Raw genomic sequence first — 12,706 nt, 5'->3', positions numbered from 1 at the left:
GTGTCATATTACAACATAGTTTAAAACAGGTATTGTGCGTGCCATATTACAACATAGTTTAAAACAGGTATTGTGCTGCTATATTATAACATAGTTTAAAACAGGTATTGTGCGTGCTATATTACAACATAGCTTAAAACAGGTATTGTGCTGCTATATTACAACATAGTTTAAAACAGGTATTGTGCGTGCTATATTACAACATAGTTTAAAACAGGTATTCTCCGTGCTATATTACAACATAGTGTAAAAACGGGTATTATCCGTGCTATATTACAACATAGCTTAACACAGGTATTGTCCGGGCTATATTACAACGTAGTTTAAAACAGGTATTGTGCGTGCTATATTACAACATTGTTTAAAACAGGTATTGTGCGGGCTATATTACAACATTGTTTAAAACAGGTATTGTGCGGGCTATATTACAACGTAGTTTAAATCAGATATTCTCCGTGCCATATACAACATAGTGTAAAAACGGGTATTCTTCGTGCCATATTATAACATAGTTTAAAACAAATATTTACATTTCATATAACAGTGTTTTGTAAAACTGGTATTCTACGTTCCATATGAAAATATTGCAGAGTTAGAAGAGTTTTTCTAAAAAATAATTATTTTATGTTCTATAGACATATTACACTTGATATCTCGATGAAAAGCGTTCAAATTCAAAGTACTCTTTGAATTCATAGTTTTAGTATATAATGACAATATTTACAAATATCAAAATAAATAAAACATTTCAGAATTATTTCGAAAAATTGAGCTCTTTTTACAGAAAGGTTATTGTTTTTCTTTTGGTTTTCTTGTTCTATTCAATGTAAATAACTTTAAAGACTTCTAATGAGTTTCTTTTTGGTTGATTTTATCAGTTTTGCCAGTTTTTTGTTTGTCAAAGCATTTTTTCTTTGTGGTTATCACAATGTCACTAATTATCGATCTATCTAAGGTTTTATTTTATGTAAATTAAAACTCATTGGACCAGTTATTATCTAAGCACATCTTTTTTTTGTTATAAAAGGGTCACAGATTCAGAAGACTTGATAACGTTCTAGATTATCTACGCAGTGTTTTCTCATAAAAGCGTGAATTCATAAACATCAATTAATCATATAAACGTAGTATTTAGTGTTAGTAAAACATTGGAAATTAATGCATTTAATTTTCTTTCGGTGTGAAGAAACAGTTTAAGAACACAAACTGAATTCAAAACAAACGGATGTTGTTACTCAGAAATATTGTCTTTATTTGTTTAGACAAACAATCAAACAAGATGTAATGAAAAACGTAACTCGTTATTACGATATCTGGAAAAAAGGTGATTTCTAAAGTGCACTCAAAGTTACAATCTTCAAAAAAAGTAAGTAACCATTTAAATCGTTTACTGTTATTATATTTATGTTTGAACGACAGCATCAGCAACACAGGAAATGTTGAACAATAGATTATATTGCTAATTCTTCAGTCAATGTATAAAAAGAATATGTTAAATGTTTATCTGTAACATGTTGTCAAATACTTATTTTATGACTGGCAATATATATACTATGTTTAAATAAGATATTATTTAAATAAGCTATTAACTATACACAAGGGGCTCACACAATTCCTGGCTGTTCCAGCTACCATATTATGGTATGCGCCACGGTAACAAGGATTTTGTGTTTACAAAGTTCTGCGGTAAATGATTTTGAATGTTCTTCCGAGCAATTTGTGGAAGACGCTTTCTTATTTTGAATTTTGCTTTTTGTTGTTAAACACAAAGTTGTACAATGGGCGATCTGTCTATGCCAACCACGAGGATCGAGCTCCAGATTTCAATGTTTGTCAGTGACTTACTTTCACGATGAGATTCACTTTTGGATAACTAAGATCTTTATCTTTGCTGACATTGACTGATCTTCTGTCGATATTTTTTAACTGTAGAGCGTTATTTTTGTTTTTCATTTATTCATCTACCCCTCTCCAGGTTTTTGTTTTTGTTTTGTTTTCTTAAAATAAAGCTCTTCTGCTCTGACTGTAAAGAAGAATATAAAAAGAAAAAGGTGACACGCGGTTGCGAAATATGAAAGAAAGGAAAAACACATTCCAGAATACATTTCTCATTTGAACTCTATAAACTTTAACGGAATGTTCTTTCCAACTATGGTTATTTTAATGTAAAATTATTTCCAACTCTGTTAACTTTAACGGGAAGTTCTCTTCAAATCTGTTAACTTTAATGGAAAATTCTTTTCAAATTATGTTTACAGAAAGTAATACGTTGCCCAAGACTACTTTTCAATATTTTACCGAGTTCTTCTGTGGGGTTTGAAGGTAGATGGTCCTATATTTATCCTCTGAAAATTCACATTGTTACTGATACTTTTATTATCGTCGTTGTTTTTGGATTTCCAACAAATAACAGCATCAAACAAGACAACACAAAAGTAAAATCAAACTATAATTATGATCAGCACATTTGGACCTAGCACCTAAGTTATTCGTGAGGGTTTTGTTAAAGTGGACAGGGCAAAGGTTGGCTATGTGGTACAGCTCTGGATTTAGGATCTGCCGAACAAATTCAAATCTGTACGATACTACCAAATGTTCTCCACACTTTAATTTGCCGATGTGTTGTAAGAGGCCCACTAGTTCCCATGGCAGACTATGGATCTGAGGTTCATGGTTCGCGCTTCGTTACCGTAAAAAAAAAGAAGAAGTCATCCTCTGCACTTAGGGGCTGTAAAAGGGTTATAAGAGTGACGGTTTAAATCCTCCTATTCGATCTGCCAGAATTAGGAACGGCTAGCAAAATTCAACAATCAAGCGTTATAAGAGTAACAGTTAATCATAGAGTGGTAGGGTGCTGCTGGCTAGCTGTCTTCCCTCTGATCAAAAGTTTAAAATTATAAACGGCGGAAGATAACATTAGTAGCTTCACCACCAATACAAAATACAAAGATGTTAAAGTGAACATACTCGTTTTTGTTAGAAAACAATAAATAGCAAGTTCATAAAATTTCAAACGTCATGTATATTCACAGGATATATTTCTATGAAAGTGTTTATGATATTTAAAATCATGCACAATCAACAGGAAAAAGTTAGCATCCCAACAAAAAACTAACAACACGAGCGCTTTCGGAAAAATGGACTTTTTGGGAGATCATTTCTAAAACGCCCGTATTATTGAGTTCCTTATCTGGTGATTTCTACAAAACCACATACACGAGAAAGTTCATAAAAATATTAAAACAATAAACTGCACGAATGATTAATCGAAAGTCAAGTATAAACTTTCTAAGAACTTTGGTTCCCACTCGTAACACCAGATTTGGCAGTAAAGTAATAAACAATAATTAAGCATAGTTACGAATAACTACATTTTATGACGGAAAACTATTACATCTAAAATCGAAAGAAAATCTTGAAATTTTGTTGCGCGGTTATATTTCATTCAATCGATTCGATGCTTATTTTCATTCCTTAAGATTTTTTTTTGTGTAGCTTAAATTTTAACACCCATTGTTATAATCTAAAAAAAATAATATTTTAGCATCAATATTTTAGAAGCAAGCATTGCAACACTTGATTTATTAAAAGAGAATTAAGCCTTAATTTTCCAGTATGTACACGTAAGAGATCGAGTATACTAAGTTGAATACGAAGATTAGGCCTTAATCTTCCAGTATGTGCACGTAAGAGATCCAGTATACCATGTTGAATACGAAGATTAGGCCTTAATCTTCCAGTATGTGCACGTAAGAGATCCAGTATACCAAGTTGAATACGAAGAAAGATAATGGAAATGAGATTCGACACACTTTGTCAACCATCTTGGCGTGTTGCAAGTTTTTCAACATAGCAGAAGAGATACGTTTCTTGTTAGTACCTTCTCCATCTTCTTTCTCTTCTTCTTCTTTGTTAATCACTTGTTTGTTCCGCTGAAACAGACAGACATATGAGGAGTTATTCCCCTTTAAAATCTCTCAATGGAACATTCGTATTAATTATCTAATAGTTGTTTTACTTGGCCTGTGAAAATATTCTGCAAAGTTTGTTTGTTTGTTTTGAAGCTAAACACAAAGCTACACGATGGGCTATCTGTGCTCTGCCCACCATGGGTATCGAAACCCGGTTTCTAGCGTTGTAAGTCCGCAGACATGCTGCTGTACCATTGGGGGCGTCTGCAAAGTAAACTACTACGACTTAGCATGTATTCATTTGCATATAAGAGTGTTAATCAATTTTAAATGTTAACGAAAACAATTTAAAAAAAGACACAAGAATGTTTGAAAATCATGTTTTAAAGGCAGTATATCAATTATTTACAAGAAACAGGTTTTTTTCTGATCTAATTTATTTGGTAATTTTCTTTTCATTTCTCAGAAAGTTTAATAATAAGTGGTGATTTTTATTTTTACAAAATGAACTTGATCACACGTTCCTACTAATTATACTGAATAGCTAATCCCATGCCATGACTAGCTGAATATTGCAGTTTCGATGCCATGACTAGCTGAATACTGTGGTTTCGGGCTGTGTCTGCTATACATCGAGTGCTATATGTAACTCAGAAACCAATTTCGTTAATAAAGAATACAAATATGTGTTTTAGCAAAACCTTTTCCAAATATTAGAGGTGAACTCCAAGAAAGCATCATCACTGAGCATGCTCCGATCCAAACATCAGTGGTTTTAACAAAACAAATTCGTTGAAGTTGAGACCTGACTCAGAAGGGGCGTGACACTAAGAGTGACTCTAGCTAATTAAAACAGATTCAACCAGAAACCTGTCAGCAATTTGTTACCTGTCTAACTGTCCTTACAAACTAGCCTGGCATGGCTTGGTGATTAGAGCGCTAGATTCGCAATCGCGGGTTCGAATCCCGTCACTGAAAATGCTCGTCCTGTCAGCCATGGGGACGTTATCTTGAAATTTTTCTAATCATTACATTCTCAGTCTGATTAAATGGTAAACCCTCCTAATCACTAGCCCCGATTATATCCTCAACCGACCTAGATGGTAAATCTGTCTAATCACTGGCTCCGATCACATCTTCAACCTATCTAAATGGTAAGTCTGTCTAATCACTAGCTGTCATTACATCCTCGACCTGCCTAAATGGTAAAACTTTCTAATCACTAGTTTTCGTGACATTCTCAGCCTGCCTATATGGTAGAACTTTCTAATCACTAGCTTCCATTACATCCTCAGCCTACCTAAATGGTAAAACGTTCTAATCACTAGTTTTCGTGACATTCTCAGCCTGCCTAAATGGTAGAACTTTCTAATCACTAGCTTCCATTACATTGTCAGCCTGTCTAAATGGGGAAACTTTCTAATCACTAGCTTTCATGACATCCTCAGCCTGTCTAAATGGTAAAAGTTTCTAATCACTAGTTTCATGACATTCTCAGCCTATCTAAATGGTAAAACTTTCTAATCACTAGCTTCCATTCCATTCTCTCTAAAACTAAATGGTAAAATGTAAAATGATGCATGATTTTTCTTAGCTTTCTTACGAATACTCTAGTGCCACAAGTATGTGCTACTAAACTGTATTAAAAGAACTGGAATGTAATATCAGAATTTTTTCGAACCCCATTCTACGGTAAATGTGCAGACTCACATTTGCCGTAACTATAATTTTGTTTGTGTACTGGTTTCATTCCATAATAAAAGCATTGCGTTGTAAGGAAAGGATATCATTTTGAAAGGTTTTGTATGCGAAGCTCATATCTTTAATTGTCAATGTGAATCTTTATATTAATTTTTACCTTTCAGCTTAAGTTGAAAATTATATACATATATACTTCTGACTAAATAGGTTCGATTCCTAACATACACAGAAAAATCTGAAGCTCTTCAGGTGTTCTGATTTCATCCTACTCCGGGACAGGTAGTTCACCAGGGTAAACTCTAGAAGTGCACCGAACACCATTACAGAGCATGCTCCAATCCATACATCAATAGCTTTGACATAAGAAACTGGTGGAAGTTGGGTCCTCACTCCAGAAGCTACTGTGGTCAAGGTCAGAAGGGTCGTCACGCCAAGCGTGACCCTAGCTGGAACAGCATCCACATTCAACCAGAAAGAAACCCAGGAAATGGTAACAATCAGGAAAGTCGGCAAGTAGGTCTGAACCATATGGTAGCCATTCTGTCTCTTCAGAACAAAAGTCACGTTCAAATAGCTGAACAACCCTGAAGAGAGGGAAAATAATACCAACCTTATTACATCGAAAGCAATAGAACAATGTTTCTATCTTTTATTCTACTTTTAGTTTTAATAATTATTAGGATAATCTCTGAAGCACCATTTATCAGGAAATACCTCGACATATCTTACAATGTTAAAAATATCAAGTTAGAAATACCTTCACTTTATACAGATTACGGAAAATAACAAGAAACATTTCACACTGGTTATCATTTGACCTTATAGTCAATCTTAAAAGGCATCTATTTTCTTTAAGTCTATCATTAAACATAGCTAAATTTAACGAATGAAAACTAAAGGCATTAACACACAGCGCACACGTTAACCGCTCAAGATAAGCCTAGTATTTCTCGTAACAAAGTACATATATATAACCGATTGCGAGTGCTAACATCTTTTCTTACAGTGTACTCAATAGTAATCTCCAGAATTTGCATTTTTTACATGTAATGACAACACAACAAAACAGTTCAGTAGAAAACACATGTTTCCTAGCAGTACACGCGTGACCGATGGCAAAACTTGTATGTTACACCTTTTCCCGATGTATTTTATGACACATAGCCATTGTCAACACATACTAAGCAACACCATTAAATATATATTATAATATGGAACTATGCACGCAAAGGATTTGTCATTGCTGAATATATCTCCCTCATATTTTCTATACGCCTATCGAATGGTGTGAATTAGCACGTTTAGTCGCTAGAAGTCAAACTTATGTACTCTAATATGGTTTATTTACACTTTACTTTCTGAAGCTACGCCTCGAGTGACGAAGATCACCGCCATCTTTTAGCAGCGTGAGAACACTTTCACAAAGACATTCCTGGCGTCACATGAAGCTACTCATTTTGTTGTATTTTGTTTGGATTATTTGTTGCCCAGAAAGCATAAACTAATAGTTTTCCTGGTCCTCTGTGATGAAATAAACTTCAAAATTGTTTCTTACTTTATTTCTTTAATTTTTTAGACTATATTACGAGAAGCTGTTGTATTCTGTAATGTGACCAATCATACGGTTGGTTAAGTCTGTTATTTCCTTTCTTTGGATCTGACTCATTTGAATGCATGGGCTCACTAATGCGCGTGCACGATTTCACATTGTCTTGCATGCAGCTGTAATACGCCATTATTATTTTGTTTACGATCCAACGAATCGAAGTTAGCGCGTGTGATAACCCTTCCTACATTTCATCGCGAGGATACATTCTTTCAATTTTCAATAGTATTGACTAATCTTTCAAATACTTTATGTACTTTGTGATGCTGTAATCATTAGGGGTCCTACATCAATTTTACCTATTCCCAAAACACGCACCATCGATCCAACAATCAGTATTGTGTTCCTCACTTTACCATCACCGTGGATTATCCACTGGTCCCTACTAGTTGCATATATAACACTTTCTCTTCTCGACCATATTTGATTTAGAAAATATCAGAGACGATCCCTAGCTAAACTACGACAAGTGTTTTACAGTGTACACATGAGAACTTACACTTTTTCTTAGAGTGTAAACATCAGGAACTTTTCTAACATAAAATGTGGGGCATCAATCCCTTGCTTGCCAAAACCCTTCACCACCACTGAATAATTATTATCTGTGCCTTTTTGGCCCGGTGATTAGGGCGCTCGACTCACAATCTGCGGGTCGCGGGTTCGAATCCCCGTCACACCAAACATGCTCGCCCTTTCAGCCGTGGGGGCGTTATAATGTGACCGTCAAGCCCACTATTCGTTGGGTGGTGATGACTAGCTGCCTTCCCTCTAGTCTTACACTGATAAATTAGGGACGGCTAGCGCAGATAGTCCTCGTGTAGATTTGCGCGAAATTCCAAACAAACCATAACAAACCAAACTGTTCATTTTTATAACCTAGAAATATTAACTATGATACTTTGGTAACAAGTGAGGCACTTTAAGTTGTATTATCTTGTTCTTCAAATTCTTGTTCTGTTGTTTTTAACCCCCTTTTCTTCTAACTAAGGTCGCGTCTTACCATTTTCCCTCACCCCCACCCTCATAGTACTAATTTCTTAAACAAAGACCGTGGTAATTGTTAATGGTTGATCATAAAAATCTTGCATTGTTCCTTACAATATGTACAATACCGTTCGCGACAGTCTACACTCTTCCTTGTAAGTGACGTAATACTGATCTCAAGAATCTTTGCTAACATTGAAAAAACAAAAAAGGGATACACGTGGCTTCAAACGAGAACATCTTTGCTTACACCGTGTACATGACTGCGCCAAAGAACATATTTTATTTCCAAGGGACACACAACTCATTTCGAAAACCTATATTTGTAGTAATACACTATGATAACCTTTTTTGGGTTTGTTTGTTTGTAGTTAAGTACATAATGTGCTTTTTGTACTGTGTCCACACAGATATCGAAACTTGCCGCTGTGCCACTGGAGGGCTTTTGTTTTCTTCAGAAATATGCGTATAGTCATACTTTAAACAACGGTTATTTCTACCAAATATACATTAGAGGTTGGAAGAAGGAGCTCTTGAGAGAAAGGAAGAATATTGCTGAGCTCTAAGACAAAAGAGGAGGTAAGTAGAATTTTGCTGTAATAAAAGTTAAAAGTATCTATTTTAGTTAGATTAGTTAGGACTGGAAACTTTTGTGTTTTATTACTGCGGGTAAAGCTAAGCCTAAACTTGAGACAATTTAGGCTGAATACTAGATCATTAGGTATGCTTTCATGGCAGCGTTAAACTGTTTTGGGAGAACCCTATCATCAGAACAGATTGCATTGAAGTCCCTCTCCAAACACGGTCACAAAATGTTACTGTTGTCAAAAGTTTTCTGTGTGTTCTAAAACATTTGAAATCTGCATTTGGGCAAGGTTGGTGGACTTAGAAGACAACACTTGCCACTCTGACCCTTGAGATATTTACACAACAGTTTTGTAAACTTTGTGAGCTGTCAGAGCCACTCTGACCCTTAAGATATTTACACAACAGTTTTGTAAATTTGGTGAGCTGTCAGAGCCACTCTGACACTTGAGATATTTACTCAACAGTTTTGTGAACTTTGTGAGCTGTCAGAGCCATTCTGACCCTTAAGATATTTACACAACAGTTTTGTAAACTTAGTGAGATGTCAGAACCACTCTGACTTTTGGGATATTTACACAGCAATTTGGTAAACTTGGTGAGCTGTCAGAGTATGAAGAGGATATGGTTGCTCCTGTTAGTGAGTATATGAAGTGGAAAAATTAATGTACTATATCTACTAGAAGGAAACATTTCCCAAATTCTGAATTGAAAGTCTTTATTACGATTCACATACGTGAAGAATTGTGAAGTCGTGACGTTTATTTTTTCTTCCATTGGCCTTTGCGTCTGTGACATATCATCATTTTTACCAGAAACCGTACAGCTGGGGTAGAGCTTGTTGCAGGTGTCTTTCTGGATAGTGCTGGTGCCACAAGTTGAACCAGATGCCTTTTACAAAGTCATTAATTATAAGGGATATTCCTTTCTAAATCTCTAAATACATTTTTATGACCTTACTGTACGAATATTTTGGGTCAAAATGGGCCTTCCCTTAAGTGATCAATTTTTGGTGGCATCGCATTACTTACGTAACACCAAACAATGTAAAAATGTAGTTCTGATACATACCGTTCCACCATGATTTTAACGGCCTTGGTGGCACTTGACATACTTATTTGCATATCTAAAATCGTTTTAATATAAGTTCTCGGCCCTCTGTATATCACTTCGGGTTTATCAATAATAGAGTACATAAAGTTGGTTGAAATGATGGGTTTTGTTGTACAAAAACATCCTGTAAATGCGTATTTTACGCAAAAATCTTTGTTTATTTATTCCATATAATAAGACATTTAAAAATTTGATAATGGCTTTAATTTTATAACATGCTTTAGATGCATTTTCTATACCTTTCTGTTTCTACACTAACGTCTTGCTCTGGAGATTTTGAGAAATATAGTCACTGTCGACACGCAATTCTGATTATGCATAGTTGGAGAATCATGTTCTCTTCTGCATACTTATTGTATATTAATGGCTTTTTAAACCTTTTGCATACATACTTGTATGAGTAGTAGGGACACACGTGAAAATATCAAGTATTTGTCTGTATTATACTCCCTAAAACAAAAGGCACCCGTACAAAGCGTATCATATATTTCTCTGGCTTCGCGTGAATGGCGAGACGGTGTGCGTCGTTTGTCTGCTATGAGGAATAGCATGAGGTTAAATTGAAATAGTTGTTAAACTCGTAAGGACAAGAAAAATAAATGAAGTAAAGGGTTTCCGAGTCCCTCTGGGGCGTGTTCAAAAGTCCCTGAAAGTTTCGTATTAATTAGGGATTGGAAAGCTGGAAAATGTTTGCCACGGACAAATAAACACACATACACGCTGTAACGTACAGAATCAACTGTTTTAAGTGTGTTTGAATTACGTAATTTCATAATAAAGTAGTGTTTTATATTCAGGTTGTTACTGAAAAAAATAACATGAATATTTAATACTGCTTCATTTCTTTTAACATACAAGCAACCAAACAAACTCACGACAGTCGACAGTTTACAAGCAAGCCACTTACAGCTGGACTCGTGATACCCACTGCTTAGTTTGTACAAATAACAATAATAAATTAATGCCTGAGCTCTCACTACGCTATTTATTTTACCTAACAGTGTGTATTAGATATTTATAAGAAGTCCATTAGGATAAACTATAAATTTGCTTGTACGTATTTCAAACATTAAAGGCTATCTTTAATCAGTACATTAGGGGCTTCTGACCTAAGTGTTTAGCACACGTGCGCATAAATTGCTGTTCTGTTTGAAAGTCCCAAATTCAAGTTTTTGTATAATAATAAGATATGTTATCGAGCAAGTCTTGACATGAGTACTATTAATTAGATCGAAATACAAGCATATAGATATCTTACTTTTTTTTACGTAGATTTATAAACAAACTTGTAAAATGTCCAATAAACTTTAATGTTTTAACTAATCTGCATTATCGTTTAGGAGCATTAACGTGTGAAGCCCTTTTTGAATGTTCTCCATTAAAGCAATACATACTTCCGGTTTGAGTGCTTGTTCCCCTATAAAGTAACACGTACGTCCGGTTTGAGTGATTGTTCCCCTATTAAAGTAACACCCTCTTCTGGTTTTAGAATTTGTTTCCCTACTAAAGTAACACGCGCTTCTGGTTTGAATGCTTGTTCTACCACTAAAATAATACGCACTTCCGGTTTGAGTGCTTGTTCTACCACTAAAGTAACACGTAATTCCGATTTTAGTGTTTGTCCCCCACTAAAGTAACACGTATTTCCGGTTTCGGTGTTTGTTCCCCCAATAAAGTAACACGTACTTCCGGTTTGAATGCTTGTTCCTCCAATAAAGAAACACGTACTTTCGGTTTGAGAACTTTTATTTTTAAGAAAATCGATACTTTGTAATATTTTTCGAGTAATGTACTATTAAATGACAGTGCAATGATAAGGCAATCTTCAGGTTTTACGTCTCACAAAGGGATGTAAATACTACACCAGTTCAGTCATTATGAGACTTTATGCTATTTTTTATGTTAATTACTGATACTCTGTACATTAAAGAAATAGACAATGAACAGGTTTTACTTCTTGTTGAAATTTATTCACTGCTAGCCTGACGACAGCTACATGGAAGTTGCCGAAAGATTGCACTAAATTAATTTCAACTTGGAGAAAAACTTGTTCATTGTCAGTTTATTGAGTGTTTTTCGCCAACTTTTCTTTACCTGGGTAGTAATTTCGGTTTAAATCATTTCACTCCAAACTCAGGAAGAGGGGCGCGGCTGTTCAGAAAAATCATTTCTCTTCATCCTGCTTATGCGTAAGAATTATCGTGGAAAGCTTATTAAAAAACAAAACAAATAACTATATATAGTTACTTGCAAAAGTCTTCAACCACCCCCTCTATGCTGGTAATCAATTTTAATTATTTTCTTATGAAAGACATAGCTCAAATGGCCAAAAAATATTTATTATATTAATCTCAGACCAGTTTCTAATGATTACAAAGAACATTTGGTGCATTGTTACTCCCTTTAGTGATATAACACAAAAAAATCTTAAAAACATATATTGCAAAAGTTTTCACCCCGTAACATGATTATGCAGTTAATATTTGGTTGAACCTCCTTTAGCAACAATTACAGCTAAAAGTCGTTTTGGATAACCCTCCACAAGCTTTGCACACTATACTGGAGATATTTTTGTCTACTCCTGCTTACAGATATCCTCCAGTTCTTGTAAATTGGGGGGATGTCTTCAATGCACAGCAATTTTCAAGTCTATCCACAGATTTTCGCTTGGCCAGTCAAGGACTTTAATTTTGTTTCTCCGAAACCATTCTTGAGTTGCCTTTGATCTGTGTTTGAGATCATTGTCCTGTGGTAATGTAACCTTCGACCGAGTTTTAGTTTTTCAGCTGACTTCTTCAGGTTTACC

The 12,706-nt window shown here is 35.0% G+C and overlaps 1 protein-coding gene across 1 annotated transcript in view; it reads right to left on the bottom strand.

Moving 5' to 3' along the window:
* Nucleotides 1-1,228: 1,228 nt before the first annotated feature.
* Nucleotides 1,229-12,706, bottom strand: part of LOC106459036 (glycine receptor subunit alpha-4-like) — a 52,757-nt gene continuing 41,279 nt past the window's right edge. Inside the window, exons 7-8 of the mRNA XM_022385416.1 lie at nucleotides 5,838-6,196; nucleotides 1,229-3,932 (exon numbers count right to left, since the gene is read on the bottom strand). Coding sequence (XP_022241124.1) covers nucleotides 3,729-3,932; nucleotides 5,838-6,196 — 563 coding nt within the window. The 3' untranslated portion in view covers nucleotides 1,229-3,728. The remainder of the gene's footprint in view (nucleotides 3,933-5,837; nucleotides 6,197-12,706) is intronic.

Source organism: Limulus polyphemus, unplaced genomic scaffold (genome assembly GCF_000517525.1).
Source record: "Limulus polyphemus unplaced genomic scaffold, Limulus_polyphemus-2.1.2 Scaffold550, whole genome shotgun sequence".
NCBI classification, from domain to species: domain Eukaryota; kingdom Metazoa; phylum Arthropoda; class Merostomata; order Xiphosura; family Limulidae; genus Limulus; species Limulus polyphemus.
Note: the sequence above shows the minus strand (reverse complement) of the source record. Positions and strands in the feature narration are given on the sequence as shown.